The sequence below is a fragment of the Pelophylax lessonae genome (genome assembly GCF_965119305.1).
Source record: "Pelophylax lessonae genome assembly, chromosome: 6".
NCBI classification, from domain to species: domain Eukaryota; kingdom Metazoa; phylum Chordata; class Amphibia; order Anura; family Ranidae; genus Pelophylax; species Pelophylax lessonae.
The window spans coordinates 324,569,394-324,597,347 of NC_138773.1; the positions used below are offsets into that span (position 1 = coordinate 324,569,394).

Below are 27,954 nucleotides of genomic sequence, written 5' to 3' on the forward strand. Positions count from 1 at the left end.
GTCCTCAGGCCATCTGATTGGCTGGAGGCACGATGACATCACTCCCGCACATGGGCTCTGAAGGAACGGCATGGGTGGTCATCGGCTGCATGCAATGTAAATATCTCCTAAACGGTGCAAGTTTAGGAGATATTTACAGTACCTATAGGTAAGCCTTATTATAGACTTACCATTAGGCAAAAGTCATTAAGGGGGGTTTACAACCTCTATAAGAGGGGTGGAGTAAGTTACTTTTTAAGTATCCAGGGGCCCTAAGTTTGGGGTGCTAATATACAAACAGGCACCTCTCTGTAGTTTGAGTGGAGAGTGGAAAGACGCCAACTTTACAACTAAAAACGATAAGACAGAATAAATAATTTGCGCCGCGTGCTGGTCAGCGTGTCACCGACTTGAATGACTTCTTAATTGCTGGAGGGCGCCTTGCTTTCCATAGAGGTTCATACACCCACGCAGCTTTCCATAAGGCCCATAAAAAGCTGTTCTGATCATTTGTAACATAAGAATCACGAGAACATCATGTGGCTTCCAGCTGATAATTCTTCACAGAGAACAATTCCTCATTTATCCGCAGATTATTCCAATCTGCCTCTTATGTCGCCGCTCTGCAATCACAGATCAAGTATTTAAAGATTTGGAACGAATGGGATACAAAACAAAAAGTGCAAAACAAAATATTTCCTTCAAATGTATCCCTTCTATTATTATTACATTGAATATAAATAACAAATGTAACCAGATGTATCACTTTTATTATTATTATTATTATTATTATTTTATTTATTTATTATATTACATAATATATAATACAAGTGTATCACTTCTATTATTATTACATTGAATATAAGAAACAAATGTAACCAGATGAATCACTTTTATTATTATAATTTTTTATTATTTTATTGCACAATATATTATACAAATGTATCAATTCTATTATTATTACATTGAATATAAGCAACAAATGTAACCAGATGAATCACTTTTTTTTAATATTATTTTTTTGAAATTATTATATTACACAATATAGAATACAAATGTATCATTTCTTTTTTTTTTTTATTACATTGAATATAAGGAACACATGCAACCAGATGTATTACTATTATTATCATTATTATATTATATAATATAGAATGCAAATGTAACCAGATGAATCACTTTTTTTTATATTATTATTATTCTTTTTAATTATTTATTATATTACACAATATAGAATACAAATGTATCACTTCTTTTTTTTTTTTAATACATTGAATATAATGAACAGATGTATTACTATTATTATCATTATTATATTATATAATATAGAATACAAATGTATCACTTCTTTTTTTTATTACATTGAATATAAGAAACAAAGGTAACCAGATGTATTACTATTATTATCATTATTATATTACACAATATAGAATGCAAATGTAACCAGATGCATCCATTTTTCCGCACCCTGAAAGCAATGATACAATTTTCAGGTTATTTAAAGCACTTTTCATCATCTTTATATTTCATTTTAATAAAATCTGATTGCACATTATCAGATGATTGAAGTGAACACAGCGTCACCTTATTCCTTAAGCTTAGTAAACAATCTCCAATCATTTAGTAAATCAACCCCATTGCTTTATTGTGCTCATCAGATCTCTGAGTTAGGATAAACAAAGCAGCAGATGTTGGGGGGTCTCCATTGTAGGGGTCCCTCTGATCACTAAAGGTTCATGGTAGATACGCAGCACAAAGACCCCTCTGCCCCCCACTTTCTCATAGTCATGACCCCGGGGTGATCACATTCACCCCTGTCCAGGGAAGATTTGTGGGTTTCTCTAGAGGATGTTGCACAATAAAGATCAGCCGTCTGCCAGAGGAATAATCTCCGGCTGTGATTGTCACCTGTATAAGGTGGGAATTTGTTTTTCCCCCCATACTGTGCTCAGACAAGTCGGGAATACGCGGAGCCCCCACCTGTCACCGCGCGAGATTCCGCCGCACAGGAATCAACAGAACCCATAAATGTGACACCCCCATCCATACCATCCCATAATAGCTTTATTTTTCTATAATATGTGCAAGTATAAGGAATCACTCCACCTAGAGGTTTCATATCATTTGGGATTTATTCTGCTGAGATATCTGGTCTGTACACCTGCTGTGCCCATTATGAGGGGTTCCCACCATCCCTGTGCTGGGTTCCCGGGTCTGTACACCTGCTGTGCCCATTATGAGGGGTTCCCACCATCCCTGTGCTGAGTTCCCGGGTCTGTACACCTGCTGTGCCCATTATATGGGGTTTCCACCATCCCTGTGCTGGGTTCCCGGGTCTGTACACCTGCCTGCTGTGCCCATTATGAGGGGTTCCCACCATCCCTGTGCTGAGTTCCTGGGTCTGTACACCTGCTGTGCCCATTATGAGGGGCTTTTCTGGATCCACTGAACTGTAGAGTAGGGACTTCCCTGACAGATTGTCCCTCTGCAACAAAGTCTCCATTCTCCTGGAGCAATCTTCTTGTCTAAAATAAAATTTGCCAGGCAGCGGGAAGGGCCCTTAAGCTGAAGGACTCAGATACATGCCCCCCCCTCCCCCACCAGTGCCTGAGAAATATACAAAGCAGGCTGAGGGATGATGCAGGACAATGCCACCGGGATGGGAACTACTGGTCAGGACATTCAAAATTTTGTGAAGTAAAAGAGTAACATCAATGTGTTCTTTATATGACATAATTTCCAGCCTATGAAGATATAAATAGTGATGTTATTATCTGCACCACACCTACTGCGGCGATACTCACCATGAAAGAACTTACATAATATGTCCTAATCTTTATTAGGAGGTGGCGTAGTGTCTATATATACATACATATAATATATACAGTATATAAATATATATATATATTTATATATATCATCTGTGTACAGAATGCCAGATTAGGTGACCAGGGATCATGCCGCAATTCCAAAACATAAATTTAAAGCTGATCTCCGGCAAAAAAACTATTTTTGCCCATTTCCACAATAAATGAACACTAATGAAGAGTGTGCAGTGTGCGGCTGTAACTATACATATATATATATATGCAATAGAATCAAAAGATTAAACAAGGTACAAGGCCCTAAATGTACCTCGTTTAATCTCTTGATTCTATTGCTTTTATGTCTGTATAGTTATTCTTTATATTTGTTTTAGACATTTCCGATAAGTGGACATTCTTACCCCCCAGAAGAAGACTTATGTTGAAACGCGTCGGTGACTATGTGTCCACCAATTTCAGTATCATCTCCCATGCATTAGGGTTCACCCTGTGTATCTGTGTCATTTTGGTACCCCATGTGATCGAACTGTTTTAAATGTTTACTGATTAATGGTTCCTCATTTGAGGTGTCTTAACTTTTAGTTGAATAAAAATTTGTAATTTTTTAAATATATATTGATATTATTTTTTCCTCTTTTTCTTTTTTCCTGTTTACATTTTGTGGTATCGTATTGTCCCAACTCCCCAACTGTCTGACTGTGGATCTTCTATTACCTTTTAAGGGATAGATACCCCCTCCTCCTTACCCCACATTCTCCGTTTTTGGAACCTAGCTGCCTGTATAACTTTTTATATTTGTTGTTTTATTTTGTTACCATTTTATTTTACTGTATACATATTCCGTCCCTGTGGAAGCTGGAAACCACTATAGTAGGCACCTCTATTCATGTGATCTTTGCTGTCTTCCGGGTGCTGTGCCGAGTGGCTGCCCAGCTGCTTACAGAACACAGGGGGTCACTCTCTCAGCATAGGCACCATTCAGAGAGCCCTTTCCATTTCCTCCTTGAATGCAAAGAGTTCTCTGATTGGAGAAGGTGGAGATCGTGATCAGGAGCTACTGCTCCATTGGGGGGCGCAGGGGCACCGCCCCTCTAGTTTGTAGCCCAACCCCCCCAGTTTGCATGCCTGGGGCGCCAGACTATTGCCATTCTATTAGGTCTTTTTTTTTTCCCCCCCAAGCACATAATTAGAGCCTGAGGCTCCAATTGGCTTGAAAAAGCCACTTGTACTACTAGTGAAGGGGGAGAGGGGGTTTGTTTGCCGCCACCCCAAAAAGTTTAGCACCAGCCGTCACTGATCGTGATGTCACTACCCTGTCTCTCCAATCAGAAAAAATCATCTGCAATGCTGGATTTTTTCTGTTAGCCATGTTTGTTAAAACAAAACTCTGGGCAGATATAAAAGGGCGCAAATTGATGTCACTCTCTATTCATTAATACATTAAATGTCTTTTTTTTTATGCAAGCAGTGTAAGTATCAGAATTATCAGTCTCTGTACAGCCCAGCTCAGACTGGGAGAGTGAGAAGCAGCAAAAGGAGCCAATCAGTTGTGCTGCAGTGCAAGGAGGATGCTGATAGGAGAGCAGAGCATTGTGACAGAGAGATGAGCTCATCGGTCTACTGCTTCTCCTTTCACTGTCCAGTTGCAGGCTAGGGGAGGGGCCAAGACCTGTAAGCGTTAGTGTCAGTTCACACCAACGCGGCACGACTTCGGGGGTGACCTGTGAAGTCGTGTGCAGCGACTTCGGCGCAACTTGCACGGACTTCACAGAATGAATGTCTATGCAAGTCGCTCCAGGTCGCCCCAAAGTAGTACAGGACCCTTTTTCCTAAGTCGGAGCGACTTGTGTCCCTCCTATTAGAACGGTTCCTGTACCACACAATAGGACCGCGACGGACCGCGACTTGTCAGTCGCCTGACAAGTCGTATTAGTGTGAATGGGATCTTACAGGACTGCAGCAGAGAAAATCAAATCTCCCCCTCCTAGAAAGGGCTGTTCTGTGCCGCACAGCGCACTTCTAGCGCAGAGACTGCGGCCTCAGTGGGAGCCCCAGGTCCTGTACTAACGATCAGGACCCGACTCTCCCATTTCTGGGTCACCTGATCACTGTGATAGCCTCTGATTGGCTATCACAGTGATCAGTCACTGTGAAGTCTGCCCTTTTTTCTCTCTGTAAATGTAAATGGAGAGGAAAGATACATTGTATCTCTCCCTCTCTCCTTGCAGAGAGAGAAAAAACAAACAGCTGTGTGTAAAAAAATAAATAAATAATAATAATAATATTAATAATAATAATAATAATAAAAAAGAAAAAAATGCCTAGATCAAGGTTTAATCTAGGTCAGTGCTTGGGTCAAGTAAGGGTCAAAGGTCAGAGTCAGGGGTCATGATCAGTATATTTTGGGCAGAATTTTTTTTTTTTTTTTTTTTTTTAAATTGGTATCCGTGGCATTTAGTGTCAGCGTGTTTTTGGTAGGATAATAAAAAAAAAAATAAAAAAAAGAGCTCACTATTGTTTCCAGGCTGTACTACGGGTACAAACAACAACTAACATACATATATGTGGTATCGCTGTGATTGTCAGGAGCAGGAGAATGTATTTTGGGATGTTCTTTGGTGGTAGGTTATGGTAGTAACAAGAAATATATAGCAAAATTAAAAAAAAAAATATATATATATATATATATATATATATATATTTTTTTTTTACAATGTAGGCCAGTTCCTTTGATAATAAAAAAAAAATCAGGACATATCCATTATCCCCACCAAATGAAAGCACAATTTGTCCTAAATAAAATGTGGTATAATCCACCTGGATGCAGAAAGTAGTTGTGATGATATGTACAGTTTTACTAACACATGTCAAAGTTGCAAAATTGTGCTTAGGCATTAACATTTGTTTTACCATTAGCCGCAAAGGGGTTAAATGCAATAGTTAGTTCTGGTATCGTACATGAAAAAAAAAATGAGTGTTTGTCCCTTCTAATAATTTTGAATGAATTATCATGATCGGCTCTCGAAAACTGTGTACTAACGATCAGATTAACGGACGATCGCTTAGAAAGTGGCATTTTTCATCCGATTTTCTCATCAGTTTTATGTCTTGGGGATACCCTCGTGCTTCTCCATCCTGAGTCCCAGCTGTGGGTCCCCTGCAGTGTCCAACCTGTCCAGGCACAGTGGTCCTCTGTGATTAGAGTATCAGGGACATTTCAATTAATTGCAGAGGAGTCGGGGGCAGAGAATGGGGGGGGGGCTGAAATAGGAAAACACAGAGACTCCAGGACTCTGACATCATGAGATGACCCGTATCTTTTCTCCTCCTCAGGGTCCGGGGTCGCAAAGTTCTTCTCCAGAGATTCGGTTCCGACCAAGAAAGTACCGGTAAGTTGTCCTACAGTCACTTAATCGTTTTCTTGCCAAAAGCTCACCGGGATGGACGGGCTGTCATCCAGTCAGATGTCCAAAGTTCTGAACCCGAGAGGGACATCAGCCTGAGATCATGTAAGATCGGAGTTTATGTGTTTCTGTTGTGAGGATTTCACAAGAGATTCTGGTAACAAACCTGCAGAGCGAGTCTTACACCGACTACAGTTACAGCTTAACCCAACGCAGGGAGTACTGCTCCGCTATGCCTGTTACTCCAGAGAGTCCTTCCCCACCACATCTATTACTATGGAGAATCCTTCTCCACCACATCTATTAGCATAGAGTCCTTCTCCACCACATGTATTACTATAGAGAGTCCTTCTCCACCACATCTATTACTATAAAGAATCCTTCTCCACCACATCTATTACTATAGAGAGTCTTGCTCCACCACATCTGTTACTATAGAGAGTCCTTCTCCGCCACATCTATTACTATAGAGAGTCCTTCTCCACCACATGTATTATTATAGAGAATCCTTCTCCACCACATCTATTACTATAGAGAGTCTTTCTCCACCACATCTATTACTATAGAGAATCCTTCTCCACCACATCTATTACTATAGAGAGTCCTTCTCCGCCACATCTATTACTATAAAGAGTCCTTCTCCACCATATATATTACTATCGAGAATCCTTCTCCACCACATCTATTACTATAGAGTTCTTCTCCACCACATCTATTACTATAGAGAATCCTTCTCCACCACATCTATTACTATAGAGAGTCCTTCTCCACCACATCTATTACTATAGAGAGTCCTTCTCCACCATATATATTACTATAGAGAGTCCTTCTCCACCACATCTATTACTATAGAGTTCTTCTCCACCACACCTATTACTATAGAGAATCCTTCTCCACCACATCTATTACTATAGAGAGTCCTTCTCCACCACATCTATTACTATAGAGAGTCCTTCTCCACCACATCTATTACTATAGAGTCCTTCTCCACCACATCTATTACTATAGAGAGTCCTGCTCCACCACATGAATTACTATGGAGAGTCCTGCTTCACCATATGTATGTCTATAGAGCAACCCTTCTCAACCAGGGTTCCTCCACCCCAAACTCGCTCATCCATGTCTTTATGGACCTTGCTTTGTGCACTGGTGCGCAGTCATGTTGGAACAGGAAGGGGCCATCCCCAAACTCCTCCCACAAAGTTGGGAGCATGAAATTGTCCAAAATGTCTTGGTATGCAATGCCTTAATAGTTCCCTTCACTGGAACTAAGGGAAAAACAACCCCACACCATAATCCCCCCCCCCCCCCCACCAAATTATTTGGACCAGTGCACAAAGCAAGGTCCAAAAAGACATGGATGAGCGAGTTTGGGGAGTCCTGACCTCAACCTGATAGAACACCTTTGGGATGAATTAGAGCGGAGACTGTGAGCCAGGCCTTCTCATCCAACATCAGTGCCTGACCTCACAAATGCGCTTCTGGAAGAATGGTGAAACATTCCCATAGACACTCCTAAACCTTGTGGACAGCCTTCCCAGAAGAGTTGAAGCTGTTATAGCTGCAAAGGGTGGGCCAACTCAACATTGAACCCTACGGACTAAGACTGGAATGTCATTAAAGTTCATGTGTGTGTAAAGGCTGGCGTCCCAATACTTTTGGTAATATAGTGTGTATTAGGAAATGCTTTACAGACTTCCCCTGATAAGCGCTAACTCTGGTGCGTTCTCTCCTGCAGCGAATATGTGGAACCAACTACCCGCTGAGTATTATGTTCATCATCGTCAACGAGTTCTGCGAGAGATTCTCCTACTATGGAATGAAAGGTGAGTGCAGCCGGCTGATAACGCCACTCACATCTGATTGACAATCTTTGCCGCGTAGATGCACAGATGGACGCGGTCCAAAGTACCCGGGGAATGCCAGCTAAGCCTCAATTAGCCCTGACCTTGGATATCACTTTAACTTTTATTGCTGTCATTGGCCATAATAGGGACGGGGCGCAGCCGCTGGATGACGTTCTCTATCGAAACAGATGAGATAAACAGATAAATAGCAGGCAAACCGTTATCAACTTAAAGCTGGCAGTAGAAGAGGAATATAAAAATCTGGATTATAATCAGTTTAAAAGCAATGCAAAGTGGGTACAAAGACCGCGCTCCTCAGGATGACACGTTTCAGCCAATCAGATTTTTTTATCAAATCCACTATAAAAATGCTAAAGGTCTCCCCGGGTCCCCTACATCCTGCGCATTCATTCCTATGGGGAGCTGGCCTCCAGTGGCCCTGATATTTATGTCACTGCCCATAGCAATGAATGGGGTCTCGGTAAGTGATCGACCGATATCGGTTTTCCGTTGCCGATACCGATATTTTGGCCTTTGCATATCGGTATCGGCCGATATTGGCCGATATTTTCGTACATTTAATTTTTAAATTTTTTTTTTTTTTTTATCACTTGACGTGGAGGGATCTGGAGGACCCCAAACCCCTCCTCTGCACTTAGGCTTCATTCACATGTCAGCGTATCGATCGCGGGCAGAATCACCACGATTCTGCCCGCAATCCGGAAATCATTGCAAATTGCGGGACACCTGTGCATTGTCCGTGATTTGCAATAGCACCCCAAACGCTGTGCGATGTTGCCGCAATTTGCGCCTGCCGAATCGCGGTAACATCGCGCAAAAAAAAATCGCAGGATGCATGACGCCCAAAAAAGGTACAAGAGCTTCTTTGGGGCGCCATGCTACCGCAATTCGGCAGGCGCAAATCGCGGCAACATCGCACAGCGTTTGGGGTGCTATTGCAAATCACGGGCAACGCACAGGCGTCCCGCGATTTGCAATGATTTCCGGATAGCGGGCAGAATCGCGGTGATTCTGCCCGTGATCGATACGCTGACATGTGAATGAAGCCTTAAAAGCATTCAAAATGCCAAGTTTGGCTGTTTTGAATGCTGGAATTTTTTTGAATCTGGCGCCAGACAGTACCCGGAAGTGATGTCATGACATCACTTCCGGGTTTTTACATGGAGGTCTTCGGCGGCTGTGCAGGCTGGTTGCCGGTGGGACGGGAGACCCGGCGAGCTGCAGAGGGCAGCAGGAGGGGGGTCGTCCCCTTCTGCTCCTTATAATGACAGCTGAGCGGCTTCTCAGCCGCATTGGTTGTCATTGCAAGACAGCCGACCGTCGGCTATGGACGCCGGTACCGGGGTGATTCCTCTAGCTGCAGGAATCACTCCGAAACAAGCATTTTCCTGAAATATCGGCAATATCGGTCACCTTGGTGTCCGATTCCAATATATCAGGGAAACTGGAAATCGGCCCCCGATATATCAGCTTTGCCGATAATCGGTCGATCCCTGGTCTCGGTGTACTGAGGATCTGGCGGGGGCGCTCTTTAACCATTTCAGCTCCCGAAGGGCTACCCCGCCCTTCATGACCAGGCAATTTTTTGCGATATGGCACTGCTTTAATTTAACTGACAATTGCGCAATCGTGTAACGCTGTACCCCCCCCAAAAAAAATATATTTATGTCTCTCTTTTCCCTCCACAAATAGAGCTTACTTTTGGTGGTTTTTGATCGACTCTGCAGTTTCTATTTTTTGCGCTATAAACAAAAAGAAGCGATCATTTTGGAAAAACAAATATATTTTTTACTTTCTGCTATAAACCCCCCCCCCCCAAAAAAAAAAAAAAGAAAGGAAAAAAAACTAATATCTTCATCAATTTAGGCCAATTTGTATTCTGCTACATTTTTTTTTTTGGTAAAAAAAAAAACCCCAATAAGAGTATATTGAACCCCCCACGTTGCCGGAGGTTAAAACGCCTCTCCTCTAATCGCATTGTATGCCCTCGAGTCCTCATGCAATCCCTTCGACTGAACAGCTTTTTTTCTAAGTTGAGATCCCCATTGAGATATTTAAAAATTGCTATCATGTCCCCCCTCAGGCGTCTCTTCTCAAGGGAGAATAAATCAAGCGATTGCAGACGCTCTTCATAGGTAAGGTCCTCCAACCCCCTAATTAGTTTAGTTGCCCTTCTCTGGACTCTCTCCAGCTCCAACACATCCCTCCTGAGGACTGGCGACCAGAACTGGACAGAATACTCCAGATGCGGTCAGACCAGAGTTTTATAAAGTGGAAGGATTATAGTCTTATCTCTGGAATCCATCCCTTTCTTTATGCATGATAATATTCTGCCGGCTTTGGCAGCTGCCGCTTGGCATTGCATGCTATTGCCTAATCTATCATCAACCAAGACTCCCAGATCCTTCTCCATTTTTGATTCCCCCAAAGCTTCCCCCATTAAAGTGTATTGTGCTTTTATGTTTTTAGTCCCCAAGTGCAAAACCTTACACTTCTCCACATTAAACCTCATTTGCCATGTCTTTGCCCACTCCGGTTATTTTGTCAAGGGCATTCTGTAGGATATCTGCTTCATGCTGTGCAGTTATTGCCCTGCCCAATTTTGTGTCATCCGCAAAAACTGATATCGAATTACTGATCCCGTCCTCAATGCTGTTTATGAATAAATTGAACAAGGTTGGTCCCAGGACTGAGCCCTGGGGCACCCCGCTTGCCACCTCAGACCAGTCTGAGTATGCGCTGTTTATTACCACCCTTTGGACACGCCCTTTTAGCCAATTCCGTATCCAAGAGCAAACCTTGCTGTCGATACCTACATTTTTTTTACTAGTAATGGCGGCGATCAGCAATTTTTAGCAGCAATGCAATATTGCGGCTGAAAAAATCTGACATTAAGTGACACTTTTTGGGGACCATTGTTAAAAAAAAAAGCACTGTCACTGTACTAATGACATTGGCATGGAAGGGGTTAAAATCAAAAAAAGGTACATTTATAAATGGCATTGTAATCAATGGGTTAACCACTTAGCGACCGCATATTGCCGTTATACGGTGGCAAAGCGGCTAGCCTGTGCCTAGTACGTGATCTGGCACTTCCGGTAAGTGGGCACGCATTTGTGCCGCCGCCTCCGCCGCTGTGCTGTGATTACACAAAGTGCAAGGCGATGAGCGGGTGCCGGCCAATGGATGTCCACCGACACCCACTGATCGGTGAGAAGAAAGACAGAATAGAGTTCTGCCTATGTGAACAACAGTGGGGCCGTGCTGCACATCCCTTAGAAAAAGCAGCACATAGTACACATAAACACTGGCTAGGCACACAGTTAACCCTTAGATTGCCCTAGATGCTAAACCCCTTCCCAGCCAATGTCAGTGACAGTGCATATTTTTAGTACTCATCACTATATTAGTGTCACTGGTTCCAACAAAGTGTCAAAAGTGTCAGTGAGTGTCAGATTTTCCACCGCAATATCGCAGTCCCACTATAAGTCGATGATCGCGACCATTAAAAAATTAAAAAAAAAAATTCAAGTATATATCGCATAGTTTGTAGACGCTATAAATTTTGCACAAACTTAGTAATATACGCTTATTGGGATTTTTTTTTTTTACCAAAAATATGTAACAGAATATAAATTGGCCTATAATGATGGAAAAAATAGATTTTTTACAGTTTTTAATTGGATGTGTTTTATAGCAGAAAGTAAAAAATATTGTTTTGTTTTTTTCCAAAATTTTCGGTCTTTTTTCATTTATAGCGCAAAAAAACAAAAAAAAAAAAAAAAATACCACCATAAGAAAGCGTTGTTTGTGGGAAAAAAATGATATAAATTTTGTTTGAGTACAGCGTCGCATGACCGCACAATTGTCAGATAAAGGAAAGCAGTGCTCAAAAGCAAAAAATGGCCTGGTCATGAAGGCCGGGAAAATTTTCCAGAGGGCAAGGGGTTAAATCAGGCTCACAGCTGCTGCTTTACGACCCGGGGAAGAACTTTCTGATAAAAGCAATCGGGCGGCTCTAGAGCCGATTCTAGAGAGAATCGCAAGATTCCAGAATTGCGGCAAAATGCGCAACGCCCTTGCAGTTGCCATTATTTCTTGCTGCAAAATGCGCGATGCTAAATGTGCCTGGTTGATGTCATCATTGGATCTCATACTTTGTGGGCGGGCTCTTGGGTGGAGTCATGCAAATATCAAAATGCTGTCTGGAGCAAGTCTGGAGGAGTGGGCGTTCCTGAGCATGCAGACCACTTTAGGTAACGCCCACATACATGCTTACCCCCTAAACATATATTCCCCCGCCTCCCAGTACAAATCTGCCCACTTGCTGAAAAAAAAAATTCTCCCCCTCCTTGCACAAATCCCCTACCCCTAAAATGTCCCCTCCTAGTACACATCTTCTTCCCCACTTCAAATTCCCCCTCCCTGCACAAATTCCCCCCCCCAAATCCCCCCTCCTAGCACAAATCCCCTACCCCTAAAATTTCCCCTCCTAGTACGCATCTTCTTCCCCACTTCAATTCCCCCCTTCCAGCACAAATACCCCCCAAATCCCCCCTCCTAGCCCAAATCTTCTCCCCCCCATTCCCCCTCCCAACACAAATCCCCCTAAATCACTACTCTTAGCACCAGTGGAGGCCGGAGGGGGGGGGTGCCAGACCCCCTCCCCCGGGTTGCCGGCTCACTCACCATGTGGAGGGGCAGGCGGGCAGCAGCAGCGGCTTCCCCTCAGTCTCCTGCGTTTCCTCCCTCCTCCTCCATGGCCAATGGCATGGCTTCTCCTTTCGGCCAAGCGGGAAACGGGTCTCAGGACCTGCTTCCTGATTGGCCAGGAGGAGGATCCGAGTAAAATATTCATTCACTATTGTCACACAACTGGGTGGGCTCTGCATCCCGAGCCCTCCCATTTTTTGAAGCCTATTAGAGCCTCTGGCTCTAATCACATGCTTCAAAAACAAAAAAATACCCCATTGGAATCCATGCAACCGGCGCCCTGCATGTAGATTAGGGGGTCGGACTCATGGATAGGGGGGACAGCGCCCCGGCACCCCTAATGGAGGGGCTGCCACTGCTTAGCCTCCCCCCTCCCACCAAATTTCCCCTCCCACAACAGTACTTACCCCCTTCCGCCCCCCAAATTCCCCTCCCAACACAAATCCCCTCCCCCCAATCTCCTTGTTGTGCCCCCCCCCCCACTTCACATGATGTCATAGTGCCCAGGACAGCTGCCCTTCCTGCCCACCACTTGTCCCGGCCCTGCCCACATGTGACGCTGAGCCTCCATGATCGAAAGAACTGAAATCTAATGCAAGGGGTGGACCAGGGACACTCAAGGTGGGGAGCAGAGTGCTAGATGATGCCGGACGTCCTCCAGCCAGGAAATGGGGCGGGGCTCTATCTGACTTGCTGCAGCTTCTAATGCACATGGTGAGAAGCTCACAGTGTGCGGTGAAAGCAGAGAAAGCTGTTTCAGTCCAGGAGAGGAGCCGCTACAAATGCAAGACTGAAGGGGAGGCGGGACGGAAGATATATTGTATCTCACTGTCCTGCGGCCGCGCGCAAGACGATTGCGATGACGCAGTGCAGACAATACGCATTACGGCGAATCCTCGTTCTACTTAGCAGACAATTATCTCCTTCTATTAAACTCTACCGACTCGCCAACACAAAGAAAGTCCGGCGGGGCACTTTGCATAATAAAATAAAGTCCGGCGGGGCACTTCGCAGGGACTGGACATTAATAATTGGCCGGCAGTCTGACGGATCAATAGAAATTCATCTGTGAAACAAATTTCCTCAGAATGCGAGACGCGGGACGGGAACGGCGCCGAACGGGAATAAGACGATTAAAATACATCGCCGTTCATTTCTTCTTTCTATCGGCTAAATAAAAAAAATTTAAAAAAAGAATTCAATTATCCGGCTTCTCCAGAGAAATCCATATTATCCGTTCTGTGCGGAACAATATTGCAACAATGTAATGAAAACGTAAAAATGCCGGGTCACATGATCTGTCCTGGCCAATAGGAAGAGAGAGGGAGTACTTAGCATGCTGTAAGCATTTAATATTCACTCGGGGGCCGCTTATTACATCCATCTCAGCAATGGAAAGGCTGTCATCAAATTTATTTCATACTATTGGATCGTCTGAAAGGTGCCAACACCTGAATACAGCTTCTCCATCAAAGGAAATGTGATAAATTCAGTATATATATATATACACACTGCTCACAAAAATGAAGGAACACTTTGAAAACACATCAAATCTCAATGGGGAAAAATCTCATGCTGGATATCTATACTGGTATGGACTGGATAATGTGTTAGGATCTATACTGGTATAGACTGGCTAAGGTGTTAGGATCTATACTGGTATGGACTGGGTAATGTGTTAGGATCTATACTGGTATGGACTGGGTAATGTGCTAGGATCTATACTGGTATAGACTGGCTAAGGTGTTAGGATCTATACTGGTATGGACTGGGTAATGTGTTAGGATCTATACTGGTATAGACTGGGTAAGGTGTTAGGATCTATACTGGTATGGACTGGGTAAGGTGTTAGGATCTACAGTATACTGGTATGGACTGGGTAATGTGTTAGGATCTATACTGGTATGGACTGGGTAAGGTGTTAGGATCTATACTGGTATGGAATGGGTAATGTGCTAGGATCTATACTGGTATAGACTAGGTAATGTGTTAGGATCTATACTGGTATAGACTGGCTAAGGTGTTAGGATCTATACTGGTATGGACTGGGTAATGTGTTAGGATCTATACTGGTATGGACTGGGTAATGTGCTAGGATCTATACTGGTATAGACTGGCTAAGGTGTTAGGATCTATACTGGTATGGACTTGGTAATGTGTTAGGATCTATACTGGTATGGACTGGGTAATGTGCTAGGATCTATACTGGTATGGACTGGGTAAGGTGTTAGGATCTACAGTATACTGGTATGGACTGGGTAATGTGTTAGGATCTATACTGGTATGGACTGGGTAATGTGTTAGGATCTATACTGGTATGGACTGGGTAATGTGCTAGGATCTATACTGGTATAGACTGGCTAAGGTGTTAGGATCTATACTGGTATGGACTTGGTAATGTGTTAGGATCTATACTGGTATGGACTGGGTAATGTGCTAGGATCTATACTGGTATAGACTGGGTAAGGTGTTAGGATCTATACTGGTATGGACTGGGTAAGGTGTTAGGATCTACAGTATACAGGTATGGACTGGGTAATGTGTTAGGATCTATACTGGTATGGACTGGGTAATGTGTTAGGATCTATACTGGTATGGACTGGATAATGTGTTAGGATCTATACTGGTATGGACTGGGTAATGTGCTAGGATCTATACTGGTATAGACTGGGTAATGTGTTAGGATCTATACTGGTATGGACTGGGTAATGTGTTAGGATCTATACTGGTATGGACTGGGTAAGGTGTTAGGATCTATACTGGTATGGACTGGGTAATGTGTTAGGATCTATACTGGTATGGACTGGGTAATGTGTTAGGATATATACTGGTATGGAATGGGTAATGTGTTTGGAGCTATACTGGTATAGACTGGGTAAGGTGTTAGGATCTATACTGGTATGGACTGGGTAATGTGTTAGGATCTATACTGGTATGGACTGGGTAAGGTGTTAGGATCTATACTGGTATGGACTGGGTAATGTGTTAGGATCTATACTGGTATAGACTGGGTAAGGTGTTAGGATCTATACTGGTATGGACTGGGTAAGGTGTTAGGATCTATACTGGTATAGACTGGGTAAGGTGTTAGGATCTATACTGGTATGGACTGGGTAAGGTGTTAGGATCTATACTGGTATGGACTGGGTAATGTGTTAGGATCAATACTGGTATGGACTGGGTAAGGTGTTAGGATCTATACTGGTATGGACTGGGTAATGTGTTAGGATCTATACTGGTATAGACTGGGTAATGTGTTAGGATCTATACTGGTATAGACTGGGTAAGGTGTTAGGATCTATACTGGTATGGACTGGGTAATGTGTTAGGATCTATACTGGTATGGACTGGGTAATGTGTAAGGATCTATACTGGTATGGACTGGGTAATGTGTAAGGATCTATACTGGTATGGACTGGGTAATGTGTAAGGATCTATACTGGTCGCCTGAAGTTAAAAAAAGTTCTGGAGCTTAAATCGGACAGATTGGTGCATGTTTTGTTCCATAGAAATGCATGGAAACACTTGATTTGGGAATTATTTTTGCATACATTTTGTACATTTTGTCTCGCAGTTTTGAAAGTTTTTCTGCTGAAATGCAATAATTAACCACTTAAGGACCGCCCCACGTACATTTACTGCGGCAGGGCTGCCCTTAAGCGCAAAACCACATACCTGTACGTGATTTATTAGAAAGGCTCTAGGGGGCACACTCTCCCTGTGATCGGACACAGCGGGAGCCAATCAGTGGGTCCGTCGCCCCCCTGCAATTGTTCAGGAGAGTGACAGAAAGACGGATTGCCAATGTAAACAAAACAGACTGCCGTTCTGTCAGACAGGAAGAGAGAGAGATCTTGTGTTCCCACTAATCAGGAACACAAATCTCTCTCTTCCTGCAGTCAGTCCATCCCTCACACAGTTAGAAAGCACTCCCTAGGAGCACACTTAACCCTTTGATTGCCCCTGATATTAACCCCTTCCCTGCCAGTGTCATTTATACAGTAACAGTGCATATTATTTAGCACTGATTACTGTATTAATGTCACTGGTCCCCAAAAAGTGTCACTTGGTGTCAGATCCTGCTAAAAATCGCTGAACACCGCCATTACTAATGAAAAAAAAAAAAGTCCCTAAATATGTACCATAGTTTGTAGATGCAATAGCTTTTAATACACGCTTTTTGGGTTTTTTTTTTTTACCAAAAGTATGTAGCAGAATACAAAAAATGGCCTGGTCATTAGGGGGTAAAACCTTCCGGAGCCGAAGTGGTTAAATAAAATTAAATAATTAAAAATAAAAATACATAAATAATAAATTAAATAATTACAAAATACATAATAATAATAATAAATAAGTAAAAAAAAAAAAAACTAACTCTAATATTAACCCAAAACCCCAATAATGACCCCTAACCCTAACATTGGACCTTAATGTTAAAGTGATTGTGAAGTCTAGTTTTTTCAATAAAAATATCAACATATTATACTTACCTGCTCTGTGTAATGGTTTTGCACAGAGCAACCCTGATCCACCTCTTCTCGGGTCCCTCTTCGGCTCTCCTTGCTCCTCCCACCCTCTTTTAGAGTGTCCCCACAGCAAGCAGCTTGCTATAGGGGCACCCCAGCCAAGTCACAGCTTCCTGTGTATCCATTCAGACACAGAGCTGTGGTTCTGCCCTGCTCCCTCTCTCTCCTCATTGGCTACCTGACTTTGATTTACAGCATTGGGAGCCAATGGTGCCACTGCTGAGTCTTAACCGTTGAGGAGGGGAGTCCCGGACAGCTGAGATGGTCATGCACTTACCTGAGAAGGGGCTCAGGTAAGTATTGGGGGGTTGAGGGGGGCTGCTCCTTGGAATGGGGATACATTGTGCAGAGGGATGCGGATGATTCTGGGTGGGGATGGGAATACATTGTGGATAGGGATGAATGATTCTGGGTGGGGATGGGGATACATTGTGGATAGGGATGGATGATTCTGGGTGGGCGGGCCCTGGGAAATTTTGGTAGTCAGGTCCTGGGGGCCCAGGTCTAAAGCTGTGTAAGGGGTCCCAAAATTTCTAATGGCTGCCCTGTTTTTTACAGGTGCATCCCTGTAAAATATTAATTCAAGTTGTCTCGCTTTACAGCTGTACTGACACTCTACTTCCTGAATTATCTGGGATGGGACAGGAACCGCTCCACCACCATCTACCACGCCTTCTCCGGGCTCTGCTACTTCACCCCGCTCATCGGAGCCCCCATCGCTGATGCCTGGCTGGGCAAATTTAAGTGAGTTCAATTTTGTTTTTTCCAACCAATCTCATGAAATAAAGAATACTTCTGCCACCAACTTGTTTTCTAGCATGGGGTGAAATATATCTGAGGGATGAGGCATGGAGTGCCCCTGAGCCACCTCTTGCTTCAGGTGATCTGGTCAGCTTCATAGTCATTTATATACTGCTTGTATGTGCTGCTCTAAACCCTAGATATCTCATTCAGCATTGATGACGCCTTTCCAGATGTGCAAGCTGCCCATTCCATACACACTAATGCACCCACCCTCCACACCATCAGAGATGGCAGCTTCTGAACTGAGCCCTGTTAACAAGCTGGAAGGTCCCTCTCCTCTTTAGTCCAGAGGACACGATGCCCATGATTGCCAAAAGAAAGTCAAATTTTGATTTGTATGACCACAGAAGTTTTCCACTTTGCAACAGACCATTTATAATGAGCGTTGGCCCAGAGAACAGTTTTTCACTTTGCAACAGACCATTTATAATGAGCGTTGGCCCAGAGAACAGTCTTTCATTTTGCAACAGACCATTTAAACTAAGCTTTGACCCAGAGAAAATGGCAGCAATCCTGGATCATGTTCAGATATGGCTTTTTCCTTCCATGATAAAGCTTTACCTTGTATTTCTGGATGGCACGGTGAGCTGTGTCCACAGACAGTAATTTCTGGATGTATTCCTCAGCCCATGCAGGGATGTCCATCACACAATCATACCTTTATTTATTGCAGGGCCTTCATCACCACCAACCAATATTGGGTTTCGACCTCGTTCATTTACACAGAGATTTCTCCAGATTCCTTTTAATATTTTGTACTGTAGATGATCACATATGTAAAGTCTTTGCAATTTTAAGTTGAGGAACATTATTCTGAAATTGTTCAACAATTTTTAGACGCAGATTATAGATACATTGTATGATCTCTGATACATGTAGATGCATTGCATGATCTCCGATGCATGCAGATCCATTGTATGATCTCCGATATGTGTAGATACATTGTATGAACTATGATACATATAGATACGTTGTATGATCTCTGATACATATAGATGCATTGTATGATCTCCGATACATGTAGATACATTGTATGATCTCTAATACATGTAGATACATTGTATGATATCCGATACATGTAGATACATTGTATGATCTCTGATACATGCAGATACATTGTATGATCTCTGATACATGTAGATGCATTGTATGATCTCTGATAGATGTAGATACATTGTATCTCTGATACATGTAGATACATTGTATTATATCCGATACATGTAGATACATTGTATGATCTCTGATACATGTAGATATATTGTATGATCTCGGATACATGTAGATACATTGTATGATCTCTGATACACGTAGATACATTGTATGATCTCTGATAAATTGTATGATATCCAATACATGTAGATACATTGTGTGATCTCTGATACATGAAGATACATTGTATGATATCTAACACATGTAGATACATTGTATGATATATGATACATGTAGGTGTATTGTATGATCTCTGATACATGTAGATACATTGTATGATCTCTGATACATGTAGATACATTATACAATCTCCAATACTTGCAGATACATTGTATGATCTTGGATACATGTAGATACATTATATGATCTCCGATACATGTAGATACATTGTATGATCTCCGATACATGTAGATGCATTGTATGGTCTCAGATACATGTAGATACATTGTATGATCTCTGATAGATGTAGATACATTGTAGGATCTCAAATACATATAGATACATCGTATGATCTCTGGTACATGTAGATACATCGTATGATCTCGGATACATATAGATACATTGTATGATCTCCGTTTCATGTAGATACATTGTATGATCTCGGATACATGTAGATACATTGTATGATCTCTGATGCATATAGATACATTGTACGATCTCGCATACACATAGATACATTGTATGATCTCCGTTACATGTAGATACATCGTATGATCTCGGATACATGTAGATACATTGTATGATCTCGGATACATGTAGATACATTGTATGATCTCGGATACATATAGATACATTGTATGATCGCCGCACCTCATTACAACCCTCCTCTGTTCCCGCAGCACCATCTTTTGGCTGTCCATTTTGTACGTGTTTGGTCATGTGATCAAGTCTGTGGGTGCCATCTCGGATGTGGGAAGCAAGGAGGTGCACGTGTAAGTATGACGCCCCAACCCCCTCCCCAAAATCCCATCATGACTTTGGTCAACGTAAGTGAGAACAGAATTGTCCCCTGAATACAGGAGCAGGGGGACGGGTAAGTGGATCCATTATACATCATCTTCTGTCTCTTTCTCAGGGCTCTGTCCATGGTTGGTCTGATTGCCATCGCCTTCGGGACCGGCGGTATCAAGCCTTGCGTCTCGGCCTTCGGTGGTGACCAGTTCGATCCAGAACATGTAAGATTTTATCTCTTTGGAAATTGAGAGATGTTACTAAAAGCCCGGAAACATGAACAAGCTGATGCACATGATGCGGGTTTGAAGGGGTCGGTCCACCCGAAGGGGTGATTCAGCAATAGGTGGGGTCTGATGAACAGAGCTGGCTTCTTATACGTCTTCGAGAGCCCTAGTTGGTTCAGCTATCCAACATTCCCCAGAGACTATAAAATGAGGTCTAGCTAAGGCTACCTGTCTTTTGGAAGACAGTTATATCATTTCTATCCTATTCTATTTTATTCCGTAGTTTTTTTTTTCTTTTCTATTCTTTTATTTTCTTTTCTGCTCTTTTCTATTTTATTCAATTTCAAATTTATTCTATTTTAAATTCCAATCTCAGAAGACAATTATATTCTATTTTATTATATACAATTCCATTGTTTTTTTCTATTCTCATCTATTCAATTCTATTCTTTTATTTTCTATTATATTATTTTATTTTCTACTCTATTTCAATCTTCTCTATTAAAATTCAAATCTATTCTATTCAGAATTAGAATTTTGGAAGACGATTATTTTCTTTCCATTCTATTCTATTGTTTTTTTTTCTGATCTATTTAATTTTATTATTTTATTTTTTTATTCTATTCAATTTATTCTATTTGAAATTCAAATTTCAGAAGACTGACATATTCTTTCTATTTTATTCTATTCTATTCAAATTCAAATCTATTCTATTTGGAATTAGAATTTTGGAAGACGATTATATTCTTTCTATTCTATTCTATTGTTTTTTTCTATTCTATTCAATTTTATTATTTTATTTTCTATTCTATTCAATTTATTCTATTTGAAATTCGTATTTCAGAAGACTGTCATATTCTTTCCATTTTATTCTATTCTATTCAAATTCAAACCTATTCTATTCAGAATTAGAATTTTGGAAGACGATTATTTTCTTTCCATTCTATTCTATTGTTTTTTTTCTGATCTATTTCATTTTATTATTTTATTTTCTATTCTATTCAATTTATTCTATTTGAAATTCGAATTTCAGAAGACTGTCATATTCTTTCTATTTTATTCTATTCTATTCAAATTCAAATCTATTCTATTTGGAATTAGAATTTTGGAAGACGATTATATTCTTTCTATTCTATTCTATTGTTTTTTTCTATTCTATTCAATTTTATTATTTTATTTTCTATTCTATTCAATTTATTCAATTTGAAATCGAATTTCAGAAGACGATTATATTCTTTCTATTTTATTCTATTCTATTCAAATTCAAATCTATTCTATTCAGAATTGGAATTTTGGAAGACGATTATATTCTTTCCATTCTATTCTATTGGTTTTTTTCTATTCTATTTCATTTTATTATTTTATTTTCTATTCTATTCAATTTATTCTATTTGAAATTCGTATTTCAGAAGACTGTCATATTCTTTCCATTTTATTCTATTCTATTCAAATTCAAACCTATTCTATTCAGAATTAGAATTTTGGAAGACGATTATTTTCTTTCCATTCTATTCTATTGTTTTTTTTCTGATCTATTTAATTTTATTATTTTATTTTCTATTCTATTCAATTTATTCTATTTGAAATTCGAATTTCAGAAGACTGTCATATTCTTTCTATTTTATTCTATTCTATTCAAATTCAAATCTATTCTATTTGGAATTAGAATTTTGGAAGACGATTATATTCTTTCCATGCTATTCTATTGTTTTTTTTCCTATTCTATTTAATTTTATTATTTTATTTTCTATTCTATTCAATTTATTCTATTTGAAATTCGTATTTTAGAAGACTGTCATATTCTTTCCATTTTATTCTATTCTATTCAAATTCAAACTATTCTATTCAGAATTAGAATTTTGGAAGACGATTATATTCTTTCCATTCTATTCTATTGTTTTTTCTGATCTATTTAATTTTATTATTTTATTTTCTATTCTATTCTATTCAATTTATTCTATTTGAATTTCAAATTTCAGAAGATTGTCATATTCTTTCTATTTTATTTTATTCTATTCAAATTCAAATCTATTCTATTTGGAATTAGAATTTTGGAAGACGATTATATTTTTTCTATTCTATTCTATTGTTTTTTTCTATTCTAATCAATTTTATTATTTTATTTTCTATTCTATTCAATTTATTCTATTTGAAATTCGAATTTCAGAAGACGGTTATATTCTTTCTATTTTATTCTATTCTATTCAAATTCAAATCTATTCTATTCAGAATTTGAATTTTGGAAGATGATTATATTCTTTCCATTCTATTCTATTGTTTTTTTTTCTATTCTATTTAATTGTATTATTTTTATTCTATCCTATTCAGATTCAAATCTATTCCATTCAGAATTAGAATTTTGGAAGAAGATTATATTCTTTCCATTCTATTCTATTGTTTTTTTCTATTCTATTCAATTTTATTATTTTATTTTCTATTCTATTCAATTTAGTCTATTTGAAACTCGAATTTCAGAAGATGGTTATATTCTCTCTATTTTATTCTATTCTATTATTTTATTTTATTTTCTATTCTATTCTTTTCTATTTTATTCTATTCAAAATTAAAATTTCAGGAGACAGTTAAGTTCTTTCTATTCCATTCTATTCTTTTTTTCTCTATTCTATTCTAGTCTATTCTATTACTTTATTTTATATTCTATTTTATCTTATTCTTGTTTTCAAATTCGATTCAAATCCGATTCGATTGGAATTTTGGATGAAATTTTGTTTCGTCATTTTGGATTAATTTAAATTCCTTACTGTTGTAATTTGGAAATTCGGATACATCAAAATCTCAGAATAATGGAAATTTCATCCAAATTTCGATACGGAACGGACCGCACATGTCTACTGACATTAGAGGAGTCCCCGCTGTCAGAACACAATAGTGCAGCAGTGAGTATTCCGCTATCCACCTCAAATGTGTGGTAGGGGGAATCCATTGCTTTTTTTTTTTTTTTGATCAGCCATCTGATCAATATATGGCCAGTTAAAGGCAGTCTATTGTTAGCCACCTAACTGTCATTTTCACATTTCATTGAACTCAGCTAAAAATAACTGTCACTTTTTGGGAAATCTGGTGTTTTACCTCAGTGAATTGATCCTCTTGTATTTAATAAACAATTTGCTTTTTTTCCGTCTTCTCCAGGTAAAAGAGAGAGGGAAATTCTTCTCCATCTTCTATATGTCCATCAACGCCGGCAGTCTCATCTCCACCTTAGTGACGCCGATTCTCCGAGGTCAGTTATTTTTATCCACCTCCAGTGCGATAAATGGGTCCTACAAATGGAGAGCCGATGTTTTGTACTGTCATTTATTTATTTTAATGGGGCTCCCAATGGTATGTCATCTGTGCCCAGCAAATTGATTCCCCTTCCGATCACAATATTATTTCCATAGGCGTGCGTACAGGGTGTGCCAGGTGTGCCTGGGCACCCCCCAATCATTCTGTTTGGCACAGATTCCCCCTGTTTAGAACCCTGATATTTCACCAAATAAGATCTGCCATCAGTCTCTGTTTTGCTATGGACTGCCTGATTGAGTACAGATTCAATACATTGTTTAAAGTAGTTGTGAACATCCAATGTTATGAACACTTTCAAATCCAGTTATACAGTATCTCACAAAAGTAAGTACACCCCTCACATTTTTGTAAATATTTTATTCTATCTTTTCATGTGACAACACTGAAGAAATGACACTTTGCTACAATGTAAAGTAGTGAGTGTACAGCTTGTATAACAGTGTAAATTTGCTGTCCCCTCAAAATAACTCAACGCACAGCCATTAATGTCTAAACCGCTGGCAACAAAAGTCAGTACACCCCTAAGTGAAAAATGTCCAAATTGGGCCCAATTAGGCATTTTCCCTCCCCGGTGTCATGTAACTTTTGTTGCCAGCGGCTTAGACATTGAGGCTGCATTCACATGTCAGCGTATGATCGCGGGCAGAACCGCCGCGGTTCCGCCCGCGATTCGGAGATTTATTGCAAATCGCGGGACGCCTAGCGTTGCCCGTTGATTTGCAATAGCCCCCCAAATGCCGAGCGATGTTGCCGCGATTTACGCCCGCCGAATCGCGGCAACATCGCGCAAACAAAATCGCGGGACGCAATACGCTCCAAAAAAGTACAAGAGCTTCTTTGCAGCGTATTGCGTCCCGCGATTTTGTTTGCGCGATGTTGCCGCGATTCGGCGGGCGTAAATCGCGGCAACATCGCTTGGCGTTTGGGGGGCTATTGCAAATCAACGGGCAACGCTAGGCGTCCCGCGATTTGCAATAAATCTCCGAATCGCGGGCGGAACCGCGGCGGTTCTGCCCGCGATCATACGCTGACATGTGAATGCAGCCTAATGGCTGTGTGTTGAGTTATTTTGAGGGGACAGTAAATTTACACTATTATACAAGCTGTACACTCACTACTTTACATTGTAGCAAAGCGTCATTTCTTCAGTGTTGTCACATGAAAAGATAGAATAAAATATTTACAAAAATGTGAGGGGTGTACTTACTTTTGTGACATACTGTAACATTGACAGCACCATATCTGCTTTCGCTTAGTTTCACAAATGATATTTCTCATCTTTTTTACAAGGTTAAAGAGTTCTGTTAGTGACCAATTGTCTGTTCTTCCTGATAGAGGGGGGCGGGGTTACAGGACGCGGTGTCTGTATTCAAGAGTCTGATCAGACTGAAGATCAGGGGGTGTGTTTAACCACCGCCTTCTCAAACCTATTCTTGCACTCCATACTTCCTACATGTAAAAATCTACTTTTGTTTTTGCTAGAAAATTACTTAGAACTAACCAAACATTATATATTTTTATTTAGCAGAGACCCTATAGAATAAAATAGTGTGTGTTGCAATTTTTTATGTCACATGGTATTTGCGCAGCGGTTTTTCAAACGCAATTTTTTTGGAAAAAGAACACATTCATGAATAAAAAATAAAAAAAAAACGTAAAGTTAGCCCAATTTTTTTGTATGATGTGAAAGATGATTTTACACCGAGTAGATAGATACCTAACATGTCACACCTAAAAATTGCGTCTGCCCGTGGAATGGCAGAAAACTTCTCCATAGGCGACGCTTTAAACGATTTTACAGGTTACCAGATTAGAGTGGCACAGGGGGTCTGGTGATAGAATTATTTCTCTCACTCTGACGTTCACGATAATACCTCACACATGTGGTGCGATCACCTTTTACATATGCGTGCGGGGGTAACATATGCATTCGCATTTGTGTGTAAGCACGGTGGGCCGGGGGTGCTTTCATTTTTTTTTTTTTAGTTTATTTATTTATTTTATTCAAACATTTTTTTTTTTACATTTTTTTTTATTTTTTGTGCAAACTTTATTGCTATCACAACAGATGAACAACATGCCTTGTGATAGCATCCTGTTCCTGTGGGGTCCTGTTCCTTGGGGGGTCCTGTCCTGTTCCTGGGGGGTCCTGTCCTATTCCTGGGGGTCCTGTCTTTGGGGGTCCTGTCTTGTTCCTTAGGGGTCCTGTCCTGTTCCATAGGGGTCCTGTCCTGTTCCTGGGGGGTCCTGTCCTGTTCCTTGGGGAGTCCTGTTCCTGGGGGGTCCTGTCCTGTTCCTGGGGGGTCCTGTCCTGTTCCTTGGGGGTCCTGTCCTGTTCCTGTGGGGTCCTGTTCCTTGGGGGGTCCTGTCCTGTTCTGGGGGTCCTGTCCTTGGGGGGTCCTGTCCTGTTCCTGGGGGGTCCTGTCCTATTCCTGGGGGTCCTGTCTTTGGGGGTCCTGTCTTGTTCCTTAGGGGTCTTGTCCTGTTCCTTAGGGGTCCTGTCCTGTTCCTGGGGGGTCCTGTCCCGTTCCTTGGGGAGTCCTGTTCCTGGGGGGTCCTGTCATGTTCCTGGGGGGTCCTGTCCTGTTCCTTGGGGGTCCTGTCCTGTTCCTGTGGGGTCCTGTTCCTTGGGGGGTCCTGTCCTGTTCTGGGGGTCCTGTCCTTGGGGGGTCCTGTCCTGTTCTTTGGGGGTCCAGGACCCCCAAAGAACAGGACAGGACCTCCCAAGGACAGGACAGGCCCCCAGGGACAGGACCCCCAAGGAACAGGACAGGACCCCAAGGACAGGACAGGACCCCCAAGGACAGGACAGGACCCCCAAGGAATAGGTGTATTGTATATTGTACAAATCAAACAAAGGTGAATTTGTATCAAGACCTCTGGAGTGCATTCTATCTATCTATCTATCTATCTATCTATCTATCTATCTATCTATCTATCTATCTATCTATCTATCTATCTATCTATCTATCTATCTATCTATCTATCTATCTATCTATCTATCTATCTATTTGCATTTTATAGTTGGCCCCTCTACTTTTGTCGCTGGCCCCCCATGTGCCCCCCCTAAAAATGAAAGCTGGAGACGCCACTGATCACTGATAGCATGGGCCATGACAGGTCCTCTTTATGGAGAGATTTAGGGTCTATTAGACCCCAAATCTCTCCTCTGCCCCCCCCCCCATGCAGCCGATCAAACAGTGATCGGTCCGTTTGGCTGCAGCTCTGGCCGCTGGTGGCTAGGTAAACAGAGGGGCTGAACCAGAAATGGCAAAATGCTCTTCGCTCCCAGTTTCCAGGGTTACAGAGAGAGGGGAGCAAAATCAGTTCCTCTCTCTCTGTACCAGAAAGCCATCGCCGCCAGCCGCATCGCTCCCGCCCTCTGCAATGGGATCGGAGAGCCAGGGAGAGGCGGCGTTGGGAGTGGGGTTGGACCCCCCTCCGCCACCCGCAGAAGTGATCGAGTGGCTAATTAGCCACTCAGATCACTTCTGCTTTGTAGAGAATCGCCAGCTGAAAACAATGATACTGGGAGGATGCCTGTAGTTGCACCCACCATCCCAGTATAACCAGTGAAAAATGGGTACATCCTTGGGTGAGAAGTGGTTAAGAAGCATGCTGTGATTGGGAGGGGGTGTATGCCAGAGACAGGCTGTGATTGGGAGGGGGTGTATGCCAGAGACAGGCTGTGATTGGAGGGGGTGTATGCCAGAGACAGGCTGTGATTGGAGGGGGTGTATGCCAGAGACAGGCTGTAATTGGGAGGGATGTGTGCCAGAGACAGGCTGTGATTGGAGGGGGTATATGCCAGAGGCAGGCTGTGATTGGAGAGGGTGTGTGCCAGAGGCAGGCTGTGATTGGGAGGGATGTGTGCCAGAGACAGGCTGTGATTGGAGGGGGTATATGCCAGAGGCAGGCTGTGATTGGAGAGGGTGTGTGCCAGAGGCAGGCTGTGATTGGAGGGGGTGTGTGCCAGAGGCAGGCTGTGATTGGGGGGGGGGGGGTTGTGTGCCAGAGACAGGCTGTGATTGTAGGAGGTGTGTGCCAGAGGCAGGCTGTAATTGGGGGGGGGGGGGATGCCAGAGGCAGGCTGTGATTGGGAGGGGTGTGTGCCACTGACACCTGAAATTGGAAAGGGGTGT

The 27,954-nt window shown here is 41.6% G+C and overlaps 1 protein-coding gene across 1 annotated transcript in view; it reads left to right on the forward strand.

Moving 5' to 3' along the window:
- The window catches only part of LOC309559068 (solute carrier family 15 member 2-like), a 93,974-nt gene that overhangs the window by 25,015 nt on the left and 41,005 nt on the right, over positions 1 to 27,954 (forward strand). Inside the window, exons 2-7 of the mRNA XM_082262206.1 lie at positions 6,138 to 6,193; positions 7,947 to 8,034; positions 17,918 to 18,059; positions 20,168 to 20,260; positions 20,404 to 20,503; positions 23,657 to 23,771. Coding sequence (XP_082118332.1) covers positions 6,138 to 6,193; positions 7,947 to 8,034; positions 17,918 to 18,059; positions 20,168 to 20,260; positions 20,404 to 20,503; positions 23,657 to 23,771 — 594 coding nt within the window. The remainder of the gene's footprint in view (positions 1 to 6,137; positions 6,194 to 7,946; positions 8,035 to 17,917; positions 18,060 to 20,167; positions 20,261 to 20,403; positions 20,504 to 23,656; positions 23,772 to 27,954) is intronic.